Source organism: Centruroides sculpturatus, unplaced genomic scaffold, assembly GCF_000671375.1.
Source record: "Centruroides sculpturatus isolate CEXI.00-Female unplaced genomic scaffold, Cexi_2.0 scaffold388, whole genome shotgun sequence".
Taxonomy (NCBI): domain Eukaryota; kingdom Metazoa; phylum Arthropoda; class Arachnida; order Scorpiones; family Buthidae; genus Centruroides; species Centruroides sculpturatus.
In genome coordinates this window covers 120201-144831 of record NW_019384674.1, presented here as the reverse complement: position 1 = coordinate 144831, position 24631 = coordinate 120201, and the positions used below count along the sequence as shown (strand labels likewise).

Here is a 24631-nt window from a genome sequence, read left to right as displayed (position 1 = left end):
GACTTCATATGAACTACCATTTACTGAAAGAAAGTTTAACCTCTTCCTGTTACCCTATCTCCCCTAAAATAACATAAAATTCGTACAGCTAAAGTAATTGCAGGTGTAGGAAAATTATCATAGAACGATCCCATCCTATGAACATATCTCTCTTAAAATATGCACAGTAAGTATGGACCAAGTGTAATCTCTCATATATTGATTTTTGAGTTTTAATTCGCTTACATTTAAGAGAGTAAATTACTTTTGATGCTTAAAATTAAATGGTGTCATTTGTACTTTCCTGGCTGTTATAACAGAGGAAAAGTATGGCGATTGTGCAAAAAATGACCTCCCAAAACTTTTACATTTTTGGATTTAGGACACCTTGAAACATCGAGAAATATAAAAAAAAATTCGTGGGGTAATTTCTGTATGAATAAATATTAGTGTGTGTGTTTGTGTTTATGTATGTGTGTGGGGGGAGCAAAATTTTGTTCACCATGCTTGAATCTTAATAACTCCTGTGCTTTCGAAAATTTCTGAAATTTTGCAGGAAGGTTTGTGTATTAGAAAGATTTATGCTATTAAATTTTGGTGATTAAAGGTCGAGAAGGTGGGAAGATAATTGGGGTCGTGTGTATCTCCAGTAGGGTTGGACTTTATGACTATTTTACTCGTTATTAGCATTTACATTCTTTATATATGTATATATATATATAAAACTCATCTCTACCCTCAAAATTAAGCTTTTTTTCATTTTATAATAGTTAAAAATATAAAAAAGATTTTAAAAATAAAATATGATAACAGATGGCGCCACCAAAATTTTAAATGTCGCCGGGAAAGTTGAGCAACTCGTTGTTGGTTTATTTTGATTTAGTGTTATATCCATTATTGAAAAATAAAAGCCTTGCTTTGTTTTGTTAATTGTAGAAATGCTTTCTGTCCTTTACATCAATTGGCAAAAGTTATGGTTTGGATATAAGAAACCTCCACGAGATTTGATGAACGTAAACGTCTTCTCTGGTGAATCATCTTTAGGTTTTTTTTTTTTCAATATATTTTTGCATTTATCACAACCAAGTGATGGCAGTAGACGATGAACAACGTAAACTCCTAAATAGCGAACAATAAACTTTCTGGTGTACTTATACTAATAATTCACTATAAGTATGATCTCCATAGGATAGGCATGGATTACATAGCAAATTTTGTAAATGTTCTTCCAGTTGTACTTGAAAGTGTGTATCACGCAAATCTAATGATTGATAAAGAAATATTAAATAACTAATCTTAAAGTATTTATAAGGGAAGGTGGGTCACAGAGAGATAGTTAGGATTTTTGATATTTACTGCTCAACAAAACAATGATTATGTATAAAATAAAAAATTGTTTAGATTCTAATAAAAAGACATTACAGTATATATATGGCTACAGTGCAATTATTCTACATAGCTTGCTCTTCAATGTGATGAAAGTTTAATGTTGCTGTTTGGAGCCATAGGATACAATAAAGATTTTCTATTTGCCCGTCGTCTTACTTTCCTTTAAGATTAGCTAACAAACATACATTGTCTTTGGTATTGTGTTTTCGGGAGCTCTTCCTAGACGGTTCTTCATTTTCTGTTAGGAATTGCGTTGATCGTTTTTGAGGTACAGACTTAATAACGTACTTAGGACAGTTAGGGAAGTTTGATGAATATGTCTGTTTTAAGTTACGGCAACTCAACACTTGAGCGATCTGCCTCCGAGAGGTCTTTTGAAGGGTAACTGGCTTCTAGACAGGCGTTACAAACGTGGAGAAAACCCGGAAAACTCCACGTAGCCAGTCTATACTAGTGAGGCGCAAACCCACGACCGAACGCTCAGTGTATAGGGATCGGAACCGCTTGGCTACTGGAGGGCCACTTTAATAGATATGCATCTGACGTTAATGCCCTACAATCTCGTGGAATTTCTACTTTCTCTTCATTTATAACACAGAAGTAGGTTTTGAAAATAAATTTACTTGCAAAATGTACGTCAAAACGTAACATTTATTTGTTAGCATCTTGTTGTCTTGTGGAATGCATCACACCCACGCTTCAATCTTATCGCTAGGAACACGGAAGAAATGTCTCTTCACGTTTGATGATTTATATCCTGCCTTATATCCTGGAACAAAGCACGTTGGCATTTTTATGTAGCGTAAAAAAAACAACTACAGTGGGTGATCGGTTAATAGCAGATATCGGCTTTAATCCTCTTTTTCAGTAAGTTTCTTGGTGTTCTTCATTCAAGAGTTCCTGTCGTCAGGTCGGTTTCAGTTTCCCTTATGAGCTCTTCAATGTTCTTTATTTCTCAGATGTGATTTTTGTTACTCCTTTAGGCGCTTGAGTCTTCTTGATTATACTGTATCTTTCTTAGATAAGATTGAACTGTGGCCTACTGTAGACCTGTTCAAGCCATACTACTCAGCAACATCAGACATCTTTTGCCCATTCTCACCTTTCGAAAATAAAAACCGATGCAAAACTTAAAAAGTGCCCGCCCGACAGTCTCGAAAAAATACTATTAAAAAAATTCTTTCTGTCAGAAAAATGAGAGGCTGGAATTACAAGGGAGAGTTTCTAAGTTCGGAGAAATACTATCTGATCAGTATATACCGGGTTGAAGGTCGATGTGGATGTCTCTCGCACTCCGAAAAGTTTCTAATTGTTGCCCGAAGACAAGGGAAGATCAATTGGTATTCATTATTTTACATCGCTTCTTCTTGTGTTTGTTCTGTGAGGTGTTCGTTGTCCGAACATAAAAATCTTTAGCGAAAGTGCTCGTTATCCGATCACCCACTGTATTATAGATCGAAATTACTGATTTCACTAGTATATTCAAAGCAAGAACAAAGCTCTTCTACCAACCGAGGCGTCAACTAACGGCAAATACTGACTATAGCTAAGTTTGAACTGCGAGTCGAAGACAAGGAAATCTACCGACTCTTCTTCTGGGTAGTATATGGATAGTCAAATACAAAAATTAGTCTAATTGTATAATTCGACTCGGTCACGGAGTTAGAGCCCGTATAGATTATATAACAAATAAAAGTAAACGAATATTGAAATAAAAGAATGAATAGTGCCAAGTGATCATTATTACGCTACATTGCGTTTATAAAACAAATAAAAGTAAAACTTGAAGGTGATAGTTGTTAAGGTTTGAAGAAATCGAGAAGACAGCAGTTTTCTATTAAACATATATCATATATCGATTCGCCTCAATCACGTAACCTCACGCGTAGTGTTGCCAAGAGACTTAAACACAAAATTTTATAATTATTATTCGTTTTCTTTTAACAATAATTATATCCTGCATCAGACTAATTATCATTCATAAATTTATTTATTTATAAGAATTCTAAATAAATAAATTTTAAATTTAAAGAAAATATAAAGAATTTTAAAAATTATTGAAAAATGAGAATCATAGATGACCCGCTTAATCCTTCAATATTCTGGCGGGCGATACCGATATGTTTCAATCAATTTTTGTTTCCTTTTCTCAGAAATCCGTAATGCATTTACAGTATTTTTTTACCGTAAAGTAAAAAAATTGTCTCGAAAAATTTTGTGAAAGCTTTATGCCTAAGATTACTAGATCTCATTTATTTTAGCACCATTTCAATTTCCTCCAGCTGAAACGAATCAAATATTTTGTTTAACTTTTGTATTATAAATATAACGGTGACCACCGGTTGTCAAGCGATTCCGTTCCCTGAACACTAGGAGTTCGGTCTGTATACTTTGACTTGGTATACAGTAAAGATGTATCGAGTTTCGTAAACATTGTGAATATGAGTGTTTTATTAAACGAAACATTGGCAACATTTTTTATTGTTTTGAAATTATCTGATTCCAGTAATTCTGACTTAATTACTTAGGTCGTATATTATTATCACTCGGTTTTTATCAGTATAGGCTAATCGAAAGTGACTGCAATAAACGGTATACATAATATATATATTCGTAGTAACAATTTTCTTATTTCCGTACAGGATCAACCTGATCAGTTCTTTTTATTAATCGTTCATTTGTTCCTGGCATATTGCATTTTATTTTGTAATAGTTATTAATGATGTATCAGCTCAATTTATATAAGTACTATATATACTTTTTAAACTTTTCCTGTCCTCTGAGCCAATATTTTTTTTAATTTTCATTATAAGTTACGTGTAAAAATCTTTATATATTCTAACTATAAACTTTCATATGTATTTTATAATTATTCCTACTACTATTCTTTTTATTGTTATTGTTATAGTTTTTATTAGGATGTTCTGTCGTTCTAGTAATGACTTTTATTTTTCCAATGGACACAGCTAGAAACTTTTGTATAAATTAATTACTTAATTAATCGAGTGTACAATGGGATATTCGAGTATAAACATTTTGTATCATGAAATTAATTTACATTACATTTCTGTAAACATTGAACAATAATAATTCATGATGTTGTGTTCGTTACCATTTATTCTAAATTAAATAATATCAAATTACTAATTGTACTAAAATAAAACTATATAAAAATGTATTGTATATTTAATTTTGAAACTTTAGTTTCAATATATATTTTGATATTGTACGCTATTGTATATAGCACATATAATATGTCATATAATATCAAAAATGTAAATAAAGAAACTATAAATTTCTTGTTATTCTTTGTGATATTTGTATTATGTACAGTCAATTACAATATGTTATCATTATTGAGAGCTATAGAGAGCTACAGGCTTCATTATTAATGTAGTTTGTAATCCATATGTTTAGTGACATAACGTTATATAAACGTCTGTTTAATTTACACTAGAGACAGAATAAATTAGGTATATGTAGTTAATTTCCTTCCAATTAATGCAGTTAAGAATATAATTAATGATAATATCAGATTATATAGTCTATTTATTGATTATTTTCTTACTACTTTAATTGTTGCTAGATACAAAATCTCAATCAATATTTACCTGTAGCTAGACAATATAGATTAGTTATTTAGTCTACATTTCTGTATTTTGAATTGATTAAATAAACAATCATAATTTATTTTATAAATTAAAATTCTAATATATTTTTTTATTGTTTTAGATATGAGGTTTGAATTGTAGTCTTACATTAACCAATAGAATTTCTAGTTATTTTGAGGTGAGACTTCATCAACAGGCTTACTGTAAGGTTGATGTGTTGTCGCTATGCCAACGAATAAAAGCTTTAGTAAACGGAGATTGACCTCTATTTTTCTCCTGTTAGTAGCAGTTATACAAGTGACTATATCAGGGAATCGTTACTTTAATAGTTAATAAATAAAGGTAATGGAGTTAATAAATTATTTTTATTTTTTTACTAATTAATTAAAATTTTTAATATAATAATGATATTCCATTGATTTATTTAATGTTATATAATTGATAATTACTAATTAATAATTATCTTATATACTGTTATAGATTTAAGACTTTTATGAAAATGAAGATAAATTTTGTACAAGATTTTTTATCATCAACTTTTACACGGTTTGGAGAAATTATTGGGAAATATCCTCATTATTTTGTTATTATTCCAGTTATTATAACTCTTATACTTGCTCCAGGAATGATGAATATGACGTATAATAGAAATGTAGATTATTTATTTGTAGCCGAGGGAGGTAGAGCCGAAAAAAATAGAAACTTTATGGAAAAATTGTTTCCTTTAAATACTTCTATTTTTACAGATTTTCCCAGATTTACTCGGGCTCCTGAAGGTATTATCGTATTTGTCAAAGGAAAGAAAAGCGGTGATATGTTGAATACAAAAATATTTACTGAATTGAACTTATTGGATAATATAATTAAAAATATTTCTCTTAATATCAATGGAGATATAAAATCTTATAGTAACTTATGCGGTAAAATATATAATAAATGCAATCAAAATCCAATTTTAGATTTAATTCCTCACTCTAAAGAAGTAGCAGCTAGAAAATTACGTATTAAATATCCTATAGATATAGATAATCTCACATATTCTTATAGACCATATACTTATAATTTAGGAGGAGTTAAAACAGATGTCTATAAAAATGTAGAAAATGTAGAAGTTGTTAGATTATTTTATATTCTAGACAATAATATAAAAGAGCATTCTTGGATTAAACAATGGGAAAAGTTAGTAGTGTATAAATTAAAAACGACTGAATTTAAATACGTTGAAGTGTATGCCTTTTCACTTTCTTTACTTAGAGACAAATTAGAAATTTTTTCAAAAGAAATATATCCATTAATAACAATTGTAGTAGCAACAGTTAGCTTATTTTCAATCATCAGTAACATGACTAATGATTTAAAGAAAAGTAAACCATGGTTGGGGATGTCTGCTTGTATATCTGCTGGATTAGCTGTGGCTTCTTCTTTTGGATTGGCTTCTTTCTTGAAGATAGAAAATACCGATATGAATATCATGCTTCCATTTTTAGTTCTTGGTATGTTTTAGTATATTGTTAAATTAAACAGAACATATAGAAATATAAATTTATGATTATAATACTGTTTCTTTATGTTATTGTCTTAGGAATGGAAGTAGATGATTCTTATGTATTAATTTCAGCGTGGCGAAGTAATCATTCTAACGAAACTGTAGAGAAACGAATAGGAGAAGCTTATTCTAAAGCATCTATATCAATTACTATAACTTCTATAACCAATTTAATTACTGTTTTAGTTGGAATTTCAGCGCCATTTCCTATTGCAAGACTTTTTTGTATGTACGCAGCATTGTGCATTTTATTTACCTATTTATACCAGATAACTTTTTTTGGAGGATGTATGGCATTTAGCGGATATTCGGAATATAATGGAATAAGATCCATTTTACGTTTACAACAGAGTGAGTAGAATGTCTTACATAAATCTTTATTTAAACTGTACAAGGCCTTTTTAATAAATAAATAAATATATATATATATTTTTTTTAATTTTAGAATCTCTACCAGCTAATGTTTCTACAGAAGAAACTATAATGAAAATATTCAGAACTAAATTTTCAATATTCCTTTCAAACACAAAAGTTAAAATTTTACTTTTATTATTGTTCTTTATAAAATTATCTTTTGGTTTATGGGGATTAAAATATTTAGAAAACGGTTTAGATACTACTAAAATTTTACCTGCAAATTCCGATACAACTAAAAGTGTTAAATTGTATTTCGAATACTTTACGGATTATCCGTTTACTATTCACGTAGCCATCAATAAGACCTTAAATTATGCAGATATAAATGTTCAAAAATCTCTTGAAAGATTAGTTAAAAAATTCGAGTCCGATCCTCACATAGCAGGACCGGAATTGACTTTATCGTGGTTAAAATTTTATAAATTATTCTTAAATCATGATATATCAAAGTTCTCAATGAAGGGTTACAATTTATCTCTTAAACAAGATTTTATCGATGGTTTGAGATTAGTCTTTTTGAAATTTAAAATCGCTAAACAATTTAAACACGATATTATTTTTAATGAAAATTATACCGATATAATAAACAGCCGTTTTCTTTTTACGGCAAAAAATGTTCGTAATAGAAAAACAGAAATGGAATTGTTAAAGAATATATGGCAAATAGAAGATGAATCTGATATACCAATAAAAGTACATTGCGTTATCGCTGATGTTATTGAACAAGGAATAATTATACGTGATATTGTCTCACGGTTAGCATGGATGACATCTCTTTCAATAATGATAGTTTTCTTTTGTTTTATTCCCAATTTTATATACGCAATCATAGTTGCTTTGTCTGTAGCATCTATTATATTCGAAACAATTGGATTTATGGCTTTATGGAAAGTCAATTTAGATATGATTTCTCTTTCTGTATTACTTCTTAGTGTTGGATTTTCAATTAATTACTTAACTCACCTTTCGTGTGCTTTTGTAATGTCAACGAAGAAAACGGCTTCAGAAAAACTGAGTTATTCTTTATATCATGTCGGTTATCCTATTATTCAAGGTTCTTTATCAACAATTTTAGGAATATTAGTTCTAGCTTTTAATGAATTTTATGTATTTGTTACATTTTTTAAAATTACATTTTTAGTTGCTTTATTCAGTTGTTTTCAAGCACTTTTTGTGGTTCCTATTATTCTATGTTTTGTTGAAAGTCTTAAAGAGAAAATATTCGGTAATGACCGTTCTGTAATGGTTCCGAATGGAGAAGCTAATTCTACGGTTTGAATATGTTTTAACGATAATCAATAATTATTTTTTAATCTCTTAATAAAAATGTAAGTAGCAAATTGTTAATAATGTTTTAACAACGTAAAATACTTAATTAATATTAATTAATTGGAGATAAAGAACAAGTATGAAAGCTTAGGGGCAGAAGGCTTCGATTAATTAACTATATATAAATTTTAAATTAAAAATAAACATTAAATTGTATTAAATAATGCTGTTTATTTTATACTATATTAACATTTGTTTACACTAATATTTTATTTCTTATATTTTAACTGTTTATTATTATTTTAAGAAGTATTATTTTAAAGTTCGCAATCGGAATCTGTTAGATACAAACGATTCATTTCGCGTGTTCAAAATTAACTTACATGGTGTGTGTTTTTTTTTTTTTTGTAAGTTTTATCAGTTAAAAATTATATTTTTTAAATAATAAAAAATATTGTATTAAAAATAATTCTTCGTAATGTGAGCTAATAATATTTTTGACAGAATATTTGTCCTATTAACACAAGCGAACTAATATTCTTACGTGAGATGAATACAAAAATTATATTTTTATATCTTACCTCATTAATATTAGTTGATTTATCCAGCGAATTTAAACAGTATTTCTTCCGATAGATCAAAGATATTGAAATAAATGGAGAATAATAGAACCGAACACTACTAAAAATTAGTGTAGAAATACCAGTTTGAACTACATGCGAACAGGCTAATCAAAACTTCTTCAAATTCGCGTAATTTTTCATTACAAATATGTCTTTTTTTTTCCATAAAATGGTCTATGATTAGATATAAACCAATAAATCAAACTTAAAATAAAAAGAAAAAAATACCGGTAAAAACATTTTAATTTTTAAAATTTTTGTGTTATCTGACTTTATTGATGGGTGAACGTTTAAGTATATACATTTATATATTTAAAAACCATTACGACAGGTCGAAAAACTCAATAAATTATGGTTTCTTCCGTTTATAAACAGGTTTAAATCACTCATTAAATCTTTTAATAAAATAAATAATAAAAGTTAATTGACACTAACTTTTTATTAAATCTATCGGGTAAAGTACGTTAAAAGAGCAGTGACATTGGATTTGAACCACTTTTGTCTTAACAGGTTTAGTATCTTTATAAATTAACTTTATTTTTTGCTAAAGTTATCGGATAGAATTTCATTAAAGGATCAGTATCACTCGTAGTGTCAAAGAACTTACAACAAGTCATTATACTATTTTTTCTTTTTTTTTGTATTAAAACATTTAATTTCGAAACTGGATATGATTCATCTAATATGATATTGCCATTTTTTGATCATTCTGGAAAATTCAGTATCAATATTTAAATACAGTATATTTGAATACTTCTAATTCTCATCTCTTACGGAGTTTTTTATACACTAAAGATTCTTATCGATATAAAATAAATTTTAAAAAGATTATATGAACGTTATTTAATTTTTTTTATTGTAAGGTGATTGAGGTAAAACCTATCGTGTAATTATTTGCTGATCAATATCAAATATCAACAGTTCGCGTGTTATGCACGCACATATCTGTAGTATATTGCTTCCACTTTCATTCTAAATCGGGTAAATTTAGACGAGAACGTTTGATTTTTCAGTATAAAGAAGATAATATGTAAAAGAACTTCGACCAAGTTTTCATCTAGTTAGCAATTTATTTAACCAGGTTGTATTTAAACCCGACAATAGCAGAAGGAACTAACTAACAGGACTGTTTAGAAACTACAATAATTTCTGTTCATTTAAACTTATATATTCGAAAAACAAGAGCAATGTTTGTCTAAAGAAACTTGCATTTAATCTGAAAGAAAATACAGGAAATCCTCGTTAATTCGAACTCGGATAGTTCGAAATTCCGTTAATTTGTAACTGTACTTATTTCTCGGCCGGAGATATAGAGATTTACACGTTAATTAGTTCGAAATGTGGCTGCTTCGAAATTCGAAGTGAAAATTCTATGCGAACTGTGTTTATGTTAACTAGTCAATATGACTTTGCTTTTGCAGTAACACATATTCGGGTGTCACCTTACACATAGACTACCCTTTTTTCTTTTATTTCATAAAATACGGCTGGGTTTAAGGATTGAAAGATTAGACTATGAGTAGCAGATTGAGATATTTGTATGCTATTTCATTTGGGCGACTTACTACTTTTTTGGCCACTTTAAAAATAATTTGAGCTAAATTTAGAGGAATTCTGCTTTACTTTTTATAAAACCTGTCTGCTAACCTGTGAGGTTCTTACCGCTGCTTACCTGTAATTTATGTATATTATTATTATTTATTTCTATTAGATGAATCACAACAAACAGAATACATGTTCGTGTTGACTAACATTCGCATCGGGTTCTTCTCAAGAACCTAGGATGTCGTAATGTAACGGCGTAGAATATTTGCAAACCCAAGCAGCGCAGCATTTTAAAGTTGACAGGTCAATGTTGATTTGCTTCAAGTGCTGCCCAGGTTTTTGGAAACAGTACCCAGTGCACCGATAATCACTGGTACTACTGATGCTGGTTTGTGGCACAATCTTTGGAGTTCAATCTTCAAGTCCATGTATCTTGTATTTTTTTTTCTTTTTTATATATATCATTAACTCTGCTGTCACCAGGAATCGCGACATCAATAATCCATACCTTTTCCCTCTCGACAATGGTTATGTCTATTGTGTTATGCGCTAAAACTCTATCGGTTTGAAATCTGAAATCCCATAAAACTTTTACCTGCTCATCTTCGGTGACTTTTGTGATATTATGATCACACCGTAAGTAAATCAAGGTTTTTGAAAATGTTCCAGTGAATCATCTTAGTAACGCTATTGTAATCAATCTGTGCAATCTTTTTGCATGAGATGATAATATGGTCTATGGTTTCATCCGATTCATTGCATAGTCTGTATTTAGCGTTAGCTGATGAATTTTTAACTTTAGCTTTGACGGCATTTATTTTAATCGTTTGATTATTATTATTATTATTAATTATTAAGTAACGAAAATAGCATTCTGTATATGTAGCTGTAGACGACAGACGAGAGACAATGATCAGGTTTGCCTAAAAGTGTAGTCACGTCGGTATGAATCCACGAACCAACTAAACACTCAATTCTCAAATATTTTCAGAATTTAAGAATTATATAATGTTTATTTTGGTTCTCAAGCATTAATTAACCCAAATTACATTATGGTAGGCCTTACCTCACATTTTACAGTATTTTTTTTATCCGGTTTATGAATTAATGATAACAGTTTCTTCCTTAACGAAATCGTGTTTTGACTCAGCTCAAAATATTTGTATATAATTTACCGGTGTTACCGTTAAATGAAGTGTTGTTAATAGGACTTCAGAGACTTCAGACGACCAGGTTATACGATGGCCACATTTTATCTCGATAAACTTATATGTTTCTTTTATAAAATGTTGAACATTCAAATTTAGATTAATGATATCATTAATAGATTCAAACTTACCTTTTACCGTGAAAAAAGGAAAATGTCAAGGAATTTAAGTGTTGGAAAAAAAAAGAAAAACATTGATTTGGAAATTTCTTGATTGTTTTTAAGTTGTGGATCTTCCAGCTTTCTTCTTGGAGAAGATGAAAAATTGCCAACTGATTATACAAGCAAAATAAATTCTAATTGTATACATGAAATATTTTAAACTGTTTTAAATTTTATATCTATAAAATAATTGTAAAACAAGGAAAAAAAATACTCTATCAATAAAGAAACTTACATTATCACTTTCTGGCTCTTCTTTAGTAATATCTTTCTTTTTTTCATTGTAATGCTTGCCATTCGAAAATTAATATATCCTGTACGAAAAATTGATTTTGTAAACGTTTTTAAATGCAGATAAGCCCGGCGTTGCCTGGGCAAAAAATAAGAACAATAAAACATTAAAACGAAACGATATATAGAGCCTACGATTGTCATGTTTATCGCGATATTCGGATGATATGAAATGGCACAATTTCATTTGTCAATTCTGCCGAGGGGGTGCCTCCTGGAAATACTTTTATGGGAAACTGGTCCTTATTTAGGTGTTACTAATGGACAAAAATCCCGGAAAACTCCACATGGCCAGCCCATTGGTGATGTTCAAACCCACGACCAACTACCAACTAGGTTGTTCTATCCACTCAGGCACTATTGGGCATGTATTAGAATTAAGAAAGAACCATTCAGAAATGAAAAACTCAGAGTTGTTATATGTGAAAAATTAAATACTTGTGTAGTTTTCACTGTGTAACACTTTAGACTGAACCCACACGAGTGCTCGGTGCTGCCCGTGACAGTAATAATATAGTAAGTCTATTTCCTGCTACACAATGTCTCAGTAATTAAGTGAATATGTATATTTTAAATTATATCATATCCTTTATGCATTATTTAATTTTAGTGTAATATTTAAAAATTTTTGCCAATAGCTGGCGCTACATGTAAAACCAGCAAATCCTTGTGGACAAAAATTTAATTGATATATATAAAAATATCATCAGTATTTTCGAATGATATGTACGACATTATCTAAGTTAGAAGTATGTAAAACGTAACTGCCTAGTTTCGTAGCAATTGGTCGAATGGACTAGGAGTGCATAGCGAATAAACAAACATCCACATTTAAAAATATAGATGAAATGACTCTGCAGAAATACATCATCTGTGCATTCCCTAGTAGAGGGAAGCAAATGAAGCAATGTGTCCTAGCATCAAAATATCGTTTGTATACACCGGAACTTAATGAGTAAATTGATAGAACGTTCATATTGTATTGTGTTTTGACAGCATTGCCACACAATAACGGTATAAACTAGGTCGACAAAAGACAAAAATAATAGTAAAAAAATTCCCCTAAATCCTCAATTTATAAGAAATTCACCGTTTTTAATTATCTAGAAATATTTCCTTATTTAATTTTTTTAAAATTTGTTTTGTTAAATTTCTCCTTTATAAACGAATTAGCATAATTATTAACTAACCTACAAACTTTATAAACTGAAACTTGTAATTATTAAAGAAATGCGTTACTTAAATTTATTATAAGTCATAATTATAATTAATTAAATTTAGATAGATAATTTATTTTTAATTATTTTTTAATAATCTTACACATAATTTGTATATACGTGGCACAGCGTGTAATACACAGAGACCAAACTCTCTGTTATACTGATTCATTATCATGTTTGAGGATTCCAAACGTCAAGATAATTACCAATTGTAAATAGTCATCAGTAAGAAAAAATGGAATTTATTTAGTTTCTTATCAACCTATAATTTATTAAATAAAATTTGCATTTTAAACTTTTAATTTATTAATACTTATTATTCTAAATCAGTGTTTTTCAACCTTCTTGAATACGCCACCCCTTTACAAGTTAAAAAAATTTTGGCGACCCCCCAGAGCCATATTAAAACTATATCAGTGATTTTAAAAACTACGTATTTAATTTTTTTTCTGTTGAGACCTAAATATCGATCGAAAAACCAATTGTACTTTAAAAGAAAAATGCAAAGCCTTCTCACTGAAATTGTAGCTTTATTTATTGTAGTGTAGGACCTACAAACACTTGTCTTTTTCTTTTACCCGCGACCCCCGTGTAAGGCTTTGCGACCCTCCTGGGGTCGCGACCCACAGGTTGAAAAACACTATTCTAAATCATCATACAATCTTTTCCACTGTTTAAGGGAAGGTTTGTAGAAAATATAAGAAACTTTGCAAAAATAGTTCACACTTATCAGAATTTTGTAAAACATTTCTTAAATAGCACAAAACTTGCAAAATTATTAAAGATTTCAAAAATTTTCTGAAGGATTTGCACTTTTTCAGAAAAAGATAGCACACATTGTTACAACAAGATACATATTTCGTTATTAGAGGAAACATTTCAATTATGACATGGATTTCAATATTAGAGTTTTACACGGCAAACATTAGAAGAAATATCAAAATTTAATGAGCTTATTGCAAAATCAGAGTAAAAATTTATAGAGGTTTTCAAGACTATAATTGCAAAACACAAGCTAATTTGTGTTTTACAATGTTTCGTGTACTGTCCTCTCTTGCTACAATAGAGTATAACCTAAAATATATTTTAATTAATTCGTAAAATTAATTGAACAATATACAGTATATGTTCAATAAAATTCCTATAGGTTAAAGCAAAATTCCAAATTCCGAAATCAACCAGATGTTATAAAAGTAGTTCGTACCAGAAAGAGGAGCATACTCCTCCACTTGAAAGGCTTCCTAAGAAGTAAAGGAGGTTCCCAGCATTCCTTCCCTTTACAGGTCGTCATCGCTGTTCGTCCTACGGACTATCTTTAGAACGTCCATGAATTGGTGTTGCATACAGAAGCAGTTTTTTCCGCTCACTAGATGCACATTTTATAACACAAGAATTTCTCTGTATATATTTTGAACATACAGTTTTCTGTGGGCTACTCTCCATGTGTTGTAATTAAAGTATACTCAATAAATGGAACTCGACGGTGTCATGGTTTCCATTTCACACTTTCCTATCATTCTTTACTTTTCTTCCCTCTACTCACTTCCTCTAAAACTCTTCATCCTTCCTTTTCAAAGGCTATGCCGTAAGGTTCGGCCTTCTAACACGTTTAATCGTATCATATCATATAACACAAGAATATCATCGTATGTTATAAGATCCAGCGTTCACCATTCAGGTGTTATACAGTTTCAAAAGACAAAAGAAGAAACCATTGGAATTTTTGTTCATGGTTGGATATCTAAGGATAATGCAAGACTAAACTAAACACTATGAATAATACTGACCGCTACGAAAGAGACAGTAGCGTAGGACAATAGATTGATATGAAGATATAACGGCTGCAATTTTTAATCATATTTTTTAATTTATTTAATTTAAAATATGTTCTCCACCTCAAATTAGTAGTGTCTTGCTCCCGTACATCATACTTTTCTTGTTAGGAATAGAATTGTGTGGGTCATCTATCTAACACCTTTAACAGGAAAATTTTTGAATTGAAACAACGTGACTTTTGGTGAAAACGTAAAGTCACGTTGTTTCAATTCTAGGTGATGTCAGAAGATCCTGACGTTGATGCGTGACATTCTTAAGAGGTAATGTCATTGTTTCGCCCCATTGTTTTGTCACATTCGTATCAAATTAATATGGAGATAAGTATCTCTCCTTAACAAGGCTTGTCTTAATACAGTAAAGATATTATTAATATCCACAATCGTCTTTTATTTATTGCACGTGTGCTTCATCAAAAAGTAAAATATTTTCTCCATTTAATTGAAATTCCCATAACTCTTGCAATGATAAATTACTTACAGTATTTACAATGCTTTCAGTAACAGTGCAAACTATCCAAAAATTTTTGAAATCTGTATAATAATTTTGGCAATTTGTGTTCTATTTAAGAAATGTTCCTCAAAATTTTGAATATTTTCAACAATTCTACACTTACTGATTCCTTTATTTTTAACAAAACCAATTGGAAAGTGTTTTTAGTGACGTTTATTTCGAAATTTGATGAAGTCATCTAATCCCGAAGATCCGTATGGTTCTCGTAATACTCAAAATAGCTGTCGTAAGTCAATGAATTGGGAAAAATAGTGGCCAATGGAGACAGATAATCCGCCACTGCCTTTCCCAATACATCGACTAACGACAGCTATTACATTTGTATTTACCAGACTTTTTACAATAATGTAACTTACGATATCTTTTATGAATATAACACTTTTCAAGTCTCTTTGAAATTCATCATCTTTTACACCTCGGAATCGAATAATCTGAAGAGTGCCACAGCAGAGTTTACTTTTATTTTGAGGTATCAAAAGAAACAGCTATTGCCTACAGAGGGTGATGAGATCCTCAAAATTAAGGTCAGTTTCGTCATGACCTACTCAGATTATTTTATTCTATCCCGACGTGTGAAAGAAGGTAAATTATGAAGAGACTTTTTTCTGTATGATTTCACTTTAAAAAAATAAAGCTAAAATTGCTAAATTAATTAAAATATTACGAAAAAAGAATAATTTGAATCTATTAATTAATCTATTAATTTAATTAGGTACAAGATTTTCCAATCATTTGTTAATTAATTAAAAAGTTTCGGATATCGTTAATCCTAAATAATTTTTACAACAAACAATAAACTTTTGGGTTCAACTTTAAGAGTTAAAAAAACAATTAAAATTAATAGAAAAAATACAGCAATTGAGAAATAATTCATACCTTGTGATTTTCTCTCGTTTGAATTTTTGCTCCTGCTTTCAATTGTGGATGGTCTCGTGGTACTTTACTTGAATCCTTTGACAATAGAAAAACTGAAAGCCCCGAAGGAAATAAAAATACGAAAAGAAGTAAATGAAGAAAAGAAAGCAAACCAAATGAACAAATGGAATCTAAGAAAATGTTTAAAAAATTCCAAAAAATATCATTAAAAACGTAGAAAAAAAAATGACAATGCTAAGAACATCCCAGTGATTCCCGATGAGAGCCAGATAGCCTAAAATTAAACTGCCAGACATCGAATAGATCACGGATTTTAGGAGAAAGAACTAGTAAAACATTAGTCAAAACACAAAAAAGTACACAGCTTGGAAAATATCCTGTTATCTGACCTACATTCTCACTTCAATTGACTAGGAGATTTTATATCAAGAGAGGCCTCTTCTTTCACCTTTATACATTATTTAAAATTTTTTATTTTTGTATATATAATATAATAATTAACTTTATAAAAAGTTTCCTTATGTAAAAGTTTAGAGGAAATGTCACTGTCCCCGAATATCTTAAATGGCTGTAATTCTACAAACTGAAACTAACTAATGACCATAGAAACTAATTTTTAAACAGTTAATAAATTTCAACTTTCGAAATAAAACATCTTTAATTAATAAAAATCGATTCACGAAATTCTCTATACCCTTTATTATGTCTTTAAGGCAATTCAATCATGACTATGAACTCGTTTAATATTTTATTTTCGCAACGTTAGGTTAATGTACTGTTTTCATTACATTTCAGCTCTAAATTCATAATTACAACTTTAGAGACCGTAAAGACACTTTTCTCTATATACTAGGATCGACAGTTATTAAAATATTATGAAATATTTAATGTATGTAAGAGAATTCTTCACTTTTCCCGAATTATTAATAGATATTATTTTTATTATTTTATATAAATGTAATAACAAAGAACATTTCCTCATAAACATGCTTTTTTTCAAGACGTGATTTATAATAATAATAGTTTTTATTATAAAGAAATAAAAAGTTATTATATCTTTAATAAAATTTTATTTCAGTTAAAAGTATTTATTCTTCGATAAAATAAGAATAGCAAAAGTTATTTAATATATTTCACTAGGAAAAGGTCACTTTGTTTATAAAAATTATGCAATTTTTATGTTTGATGAATATTTGTTTAACATTGCTAGCATATAAAGCATCTATGTTCTAATTTTTTTTTCTGTAAGTGAAACTATATTATTAATTCAGTATTTACCTAGTTCTTAAAATACTTTATAGGGAAAGTGTATTTATTTCTCAGGATATCACTACCTGAAATGATTTACTAAATTTAAATTAAGTTCCTGAACTGAATTAATACATTAAACATTAAATATAGTAAATAATTCTACCAAAAAAATTAATTAAATTAGTTATAATATTAATTAATTTAACTGTAATATTCATAATGAATTTTATTAACATAATAAAAAAAATATGTGGAACTAAGACATTTATTTTATTTAAAAATTATAATTTAAATAATATAAAGCTGCTTTTATTCATAGACAAAATTCGTGACACAATATTTTATTCTGTATCACAGAATAATAATAATAAAAAAAAATATGTTAGTCAGTTATTGATATTGAAATTTATGAGACCGCATTATTGATAGATAAAACACGAGACATTTATACTGATGTATTATATTTTTTAATCGAATAATTGCTCTAAATATTACGAATCAGTCTAATATTCTCTTGTTAATATAACATTCCTGTCTTGTCATATATATGAGATATCTTTTAGTACTTATATAAAAAAAATTAATAGATTAAATTATATGATTTTATATTATATAATTTTGCTACGTTGGTAACAGTTATTTAGCACAAATTTTCAAGTAAAAATTTACATACTTTCAGGTTTTTTTTTTTTAAGTAAAAATATCCACTTATTCCTATATAATAATATACGTCACAGTTCTAAATTTATAAAATTATTACGACAACGAACTTGTATACAGTTTTCCTATTTTCCTGAACGTAATGTCATGTTAAAGAACAAAGAAGATTATCCTCATTCAGTACTATTCGTTTTCCTGTCACATTTGTTCATCGTACTTTTAGTTTTAATTATTTAAATATGGATTAATTATTACTTCCATTTCATATAAGTGATTATAAACTTCTAAAATATAGTAAGTATTTTTATATTATATAAAAATTAAATTGTTATTAATATAAGATATTTTAAAATTTCAGCTTATAATACTAAATTTAAAGCAGATTATTAAATTCGTATGTGATTTAAACTGATACTAAAGCAGCTTCGAATGTCCGATAGTAACAATGAATGGGGTCAAGTCTGTTTCATGAAATACCCTAGATTGAATACTGCCTTTAATAATTTGGGACGTGAGATTGTTTTTTTATTTTTTTATTTTTGTTAACGTGTTCGTAGAGAATATTTCTAAGAACCATTGGGTTAATAAGAAAAACTGTATTGCATCAGAATTTCTTGACATGTAAAATAAATAGTGATGTCGGTATGAAATGTATTCATTATTGTTATCAACTGCTTATTTTCTATGAAAGTGTTACACATGAAGGAATTAACGTCTTTAAAAAATTGTATATCTTTTTATTTACTTTGTGCATTTTGAGCCGGATATTTTATTTATAAACAAATAAAAGAGTTTTATTGTATTGGAAANCCTTACCTCACATTTTACAGTATTTTTTTTATCCGGTTTACGAATTAATGATAACAGTTTCTTCCTTAACGAAATCGTGTTTTGACTCAGCTCAAAATATTTGTATATAATTTACCGGTGTTACCGTTAAATGAAGTGTTGTTAATAGGACTTCAGAGACTTCAGACGACCAGGTTATACGATGGCCACATTTTATCTCGATAAACTTATATGTTTCTTTTATAAAATGTTGAACATTCAAATTTAGATTAATGATATCATTAATAGATTCAAACTTACCTTTTACCGTGAAAAAAGGAAAATGTCAAGGAATTTAAGTGTTGGAAAAAAAAAGAAAAACATTGATTTGGAAATTTCTTGATTGTTTTTAAGTTGTGGATCTTCCAGCTTTCTTCTTGGAGAAGATGAAAAATTGCCAACTGATTATACTGATTACAAGCAAAATAAATTCTAATTGTATACATAAAATATTTTAAACTGTTTAAAATTTTATATCTGTATAAGAATTGTAAAACAAGCAAAAAAAAATACTCTATCAATAAAGAAACTTACATTATCACTTTCTGGCTCTTCTTTAGTAATATCTTTCTTTTTTTCATTGTAATGCTTGCCATTCGAAAATTAATATATCCTGTACGAAAAATTGATTTTGTAAACGTTTTTAAATGCAGATAAGCCCGGCGTTGCCTGGGCAAAAAATAAGAACAATAAAACATTAAAACGAAACGATATATAGAGCCTACGATTGTCATGTTTATCGCGATATTCGGATGATATGAAATGGCACAATTTCATTTGTCAATTCTGCCGAGGGGGTGCCTCCTGGAAATACTTTTATGGGAAACTGGTCCTTATTTAGGTGTTACTAATGGACAAAAATCCCGGAAAACTCCACATGGCCAGCCCATTGGTGATGTTCAAACCCACGACCAACTACCAAATATTAGGTTGTTATATCCACTCAGGCACTATTGGGCATGTATTAGTATTAAGAAAGAACCATTCAGAAATGAAAAACTCAGAGTTGTTATATGTGAAAAATTAAATACTTGTGTAGTTTTCACAGTGTAACACTTTAGACTGAACCCACACGAGTGCTCGGTGCTGCCCGTGACAGTAATAATATAGTAAGTCTATTTCCTGCTACACAATGTCTCAGTAATTAAGTGAATATGTATATTTTAAATTATATCATATCCTTTATGCATTAGTTAATTTTAGTGTAATATTTAAAAAATTTTTGCCAATAGATGGCGCTACATGTAAAACCAGCAAATCCATGTGGACAAAAATTTAATTGATATATATAGAAATATCATCAGTATTTTCGAATGATATGTACGACATTATCTAAGTTAGAAGTATGTAAACGTAACTGCCTAGTTTCGTAGCAATTGGAGGAATGGACTAGGAGTGCATAGCGAATAAACAAACATCCACATTTAAAAATATAGATGAAATGACTGTGCAGAAATACATCATCTGTGCATTCCCTAGTAGAGGGAAGCAAATGAAGCAATGTGTCCTAGCATCAAAATATCGTTTGTATACACCGGAACTTAATGAGTAAATTGATAGAACGTTCAAATATTGTGTTTTGACAGCATTGCCACACAATAACGGTATAAACTAGGTCGACAAAATACAAAAATAATAGTAAAAGAAATTCCCCTAAATCCTCAATTTATAAGGAATTCACCGTTTTTAATTATCTAGAAATATTTCCTTATTTAATTTTTTTTAAATTTGTTTTGTTAAATTTCTCCTTTATAAACGAATTAGCGTAATTATTAACTAACCTACAAACTTTATAAACTGAAACTTGTAATTATTAAAGAAATGCGTTACTTAAATTTATTATAAGTCATAATTATAATTAATTAAATTTAGATAGATAATTTATTTTTAATTATTTTTTAATAATCTTACACATAATTTGTATATACGTGGCACAGCGTGTAATACACAGAGACCAAACTCTCTGTTATACTGATTCATTATCATGTTTGAGGATTCCAAACGTCAAGATAATTACCAATTGTAAATAGTCATCAGTAAGAAAAAATGGAATTTATTTAGTTTCTTATCAACCTATAATTTATTAAATAAAATTTGCATTTTAAACTTTTAATTTATTAATACTTATTATTCTAAATCAGTGTTTTTCAACCTTCTTGAATACGCCACCCCTTTACAAGTTAAAAAAATTTTGGCGACCCCCCAGAGCCATATTAAAACTATATCAGTGATTTTAAAAACTACGTATTTAATTTTTTTTCTGTTGAGACCTAAATATCGATCGAAAAACCAATTGTACTTTAAAAGAAAAATGCAAAGCCTTCTCACTGAAATTGTAGCTTTATTTATTGTAGTGTAGGACCTACAAACACTTGTCTTTTTCTTTTACCCGCGACCCCCGTGTAAGGCTTTGCGACCCTCCTGGGGTCGCGACCCACAGGTTGAAAAACACTATTCTAAATCATCATACAATCTTTTCCACTGTTTAAGGGAAGGTTTGTAGAAAATATAAGAAACTTTGCAAAAATAGTTCACACTTATCAGAATTTTGTAAAACATTTCTTAAATAGCACAAAACTTGCAAAATTATTAAAGATTTCAAAAATTTTCTGAAGGATTTGCACTTTTTCAGAAAAAGATAGCACACATTGTTACAACAAGATACATATTTCGTTATTAGAGGAAACATTTCAATTATGACATGGATTTCAATATTAGAGTTTTACACGGCAAACATTAGAAGAAATATCAAAATTTAATGAGCTTATTGCAAAATCAGAGTAAAAATTTATAGAGGTTTTCAAGACTATAATTGCAAAACACAAGCTGATTTGTGTTTTACAATGTTTCGTGTACTGTCCTCTCTTGCTACAATAGAGTATAACCTAAAATATATTTTAATTAATTCGTAAAATTAATTGAACAATATACAGTATATGTTCAATAAAATTCCTATAGGTTAAAGCAAAATTCCAAATTCCGAAATCAACCAGATGTTATAAAAGTAGTTGGTACCAGAAAGAGGAGCATACTCCTCCACTTGAAAGGCTTCCTAAGAAGTAAAGGAGGTTCCCAGCATTCCTTCCCTTTACAGGTCGTCATCGCTGTTCGTCCTACGGACTATCTTTAGAACGTCCATGAATTGGTGTTGCATACGGAAGCAGTTTTTTCCGCTCACTAGATGCACATTTTATAACACAAGAATTTCTCTGTATATATTTTGAACATACAGTTTTCTGTGGGCTACTCTCCATGTGTTGTAATTAAAGTATACTCAATAAATGGAACTCGACGGTGTCATGGTTTCCATTTCACACTTTCCTATCATTCTTTACTTTTCTTCCCTCTACTCACTTCCTCTAAAACTCTTCATCCTTCCTTTTCAAAGGCTATGCCGTAAGGTTCGGCCTTCTAACACGTTTAATCGTATCATATCATATAACACAAGAATATCATCGTATGTTATAAGATCCAGCGTTCACCATTCAGGTGTTATACAGTTTCAAAAGACAAAAGAAGAAACCATTGGAATTTTTGTTCATGGTTGGATATCTAAGGATAATGCAAGACTAAACTAAACACTATGAATAATACTGACCGCTACGAAAGAGACAGTAGCGTAGGACAATAGATTGATATGAAGATATAACGGCTGCAATTTTTAATCATATTTTTTAATTTATTTAATTTAAAATATGTTCTCCACCTCAAATTAGTAGTGTCTTGCTCCTGTACATCATACTTTTCTTGTTAGGAATAGAATTGTGCGGGTCATCCATCTAACACCTTTAACAGGAAAATTTTTGAATTGAAACAACGTGACTTTTGGTGAAAACGTAAAGTCACGTTGTTTCAATTCTAGGTGATGTCAGAAGATGTTAATGTCAGAAGATCCTGACGTTGATGCGTGACATTCTTAAGAGGTAATGTCATTGTCTCGCCCATTGTTTTGTCACATTCGTATCAAATTAATATGGAGATAAGTATCTCTCCTTAACAAGGCTTGTCTTAATACAGTAAAGATATTATTAATATCCACAATCGTCTTTTATTTATTGCACGTGTGCTTCATCAAAAAGTAAAATATTTTCTCCATTTAATTGAAATTCCCATAACTCTTGCAATGATAAATTACTTACAGTATTTACAATGCTTTCAGTAACAGTGCAAACTATCCAAAAATTTTTGAAATCTGTATAATAATTTTGGCAATTTGTGTTCTATTTAAGAAATGTTCCTCAAAATTTTGAATATTTTCAACAATTCTACACTTACTGATTCCTTTATTTTTAACAAAACCAATTGGAAAGTGTTTTTAGTGACGTTTATTTCGAAATTTGATGAAGTCATCTAATCCCGAAGATCCGTATGGTTCTCGTAATACTCAAAATAGCTGTCGTAAGTCAATGAATTGGGAAAAATAGTGGCCAATGGAGACAGATAATCCGCCACTGCCTTTCCCAATACATCGACTAACGACAGCTATTACATTTGTATTTACCAGACTTTTTACAATAATGTAACTTACGATATCTTTTATGAATATAACACTTTTCAAGTCTCTTTGAAATTCATCATCTTTTACACCTCGGAATCGAATAATCTGAAGAGTGCCACAGCAGAGTTTACTTTTATTTTGAGGTATCAAAAGAAACAGCTATTGCCTACAGAGGGTGATGAGATCCTCAAAATTAAGGTCAGTTTCGTCATGACCTACTCAGATTATTTTATTCTATCCCGACGTGTGAAAGAAGGTAAATTATGAAGAGACTTTTTTCTGTATGATTTCACTTTAAAAAAATAAAGCTAAAATTGCTAAATTAATTAAAATATTACGAAAAAAGAATAATTTGAATCTATTAATTAATCTATTAATTTAATTAGGTACAAGATTTTCCAATCATTTGTTAATTAATTAAAAAGTTTCGGATATCGTTAATACTAAATATTTTTTACAACAAACAATAAACTTTTGAGTTCAACTTTAAGAGTTAAAAAAACAATTAAAATTAATAGAAAAAATACAGCAATTGAGAAATAATTCATACCTTGTGATTTTCTCTCGTTTGAATTTTTGCTCCTGCTTTCAATTGTGGATGGTCTCGTGGTACTTTACTTGAATCCTTTGACAATAGAAAAACTGAAAGCCCCGAAGGAAATAAAAATACGAAAAGAAGTAAATGAAGAAAAGAAAGCAAACCAAATGAACAAATGGAATCTAAGAAAATGTTTAAAAAATTCCAAAAAATATCATTAAAAACGTAGAAAAAAAAATGACAATGCTAAGAACATCCCAGTGATTCCCGATGAGAGCCAGATAGCCTAAAATTAAACTGCCAGACATCGAATAGATCACGGATTTTAGGAGAAAGAACTAGTAAAACATTAGTCAAAACACAAAAAAGTACACA

At 29.2% G+C, this 24631-nt stretch overlaps 1 protein-coding gene across 1 annotated transcript in view; it reads left to right on the top strand.

Annotated features, from left to right (window-relative positions):
• Positions 1-24631, top strand: part of LOC111626783 (patched domain-containing protein 3-like) — a 64748-nt gene that overhangs the window by 32973 nt on the left and 7144 nt on the right. Inside the window, exons 2-7 of the mRNA XM_023370286.1 lie at positions 5101-5321; positions 5460-6472; positions 6562-6876; positions 6971-7473; positions 7594-7996; positions 8084-8214. Coding sequence (XP_023226054.1) covers positions 5473-6472; positions 6562-6876; positions 6971-7473; positions 7594-7996; positions 8084-8214 — 2352 coding nt within the window. The 5' untranslated portion in view covers positions 5101-5321; positions 5460-5472. The remainder of the gene's footprint in view (positions 1-5100; positions 5322-5459; positions 6473-6561; positions 6877-6970; positions 7474-7593; positions 7997-8083; positions 8215-24631) is intronic.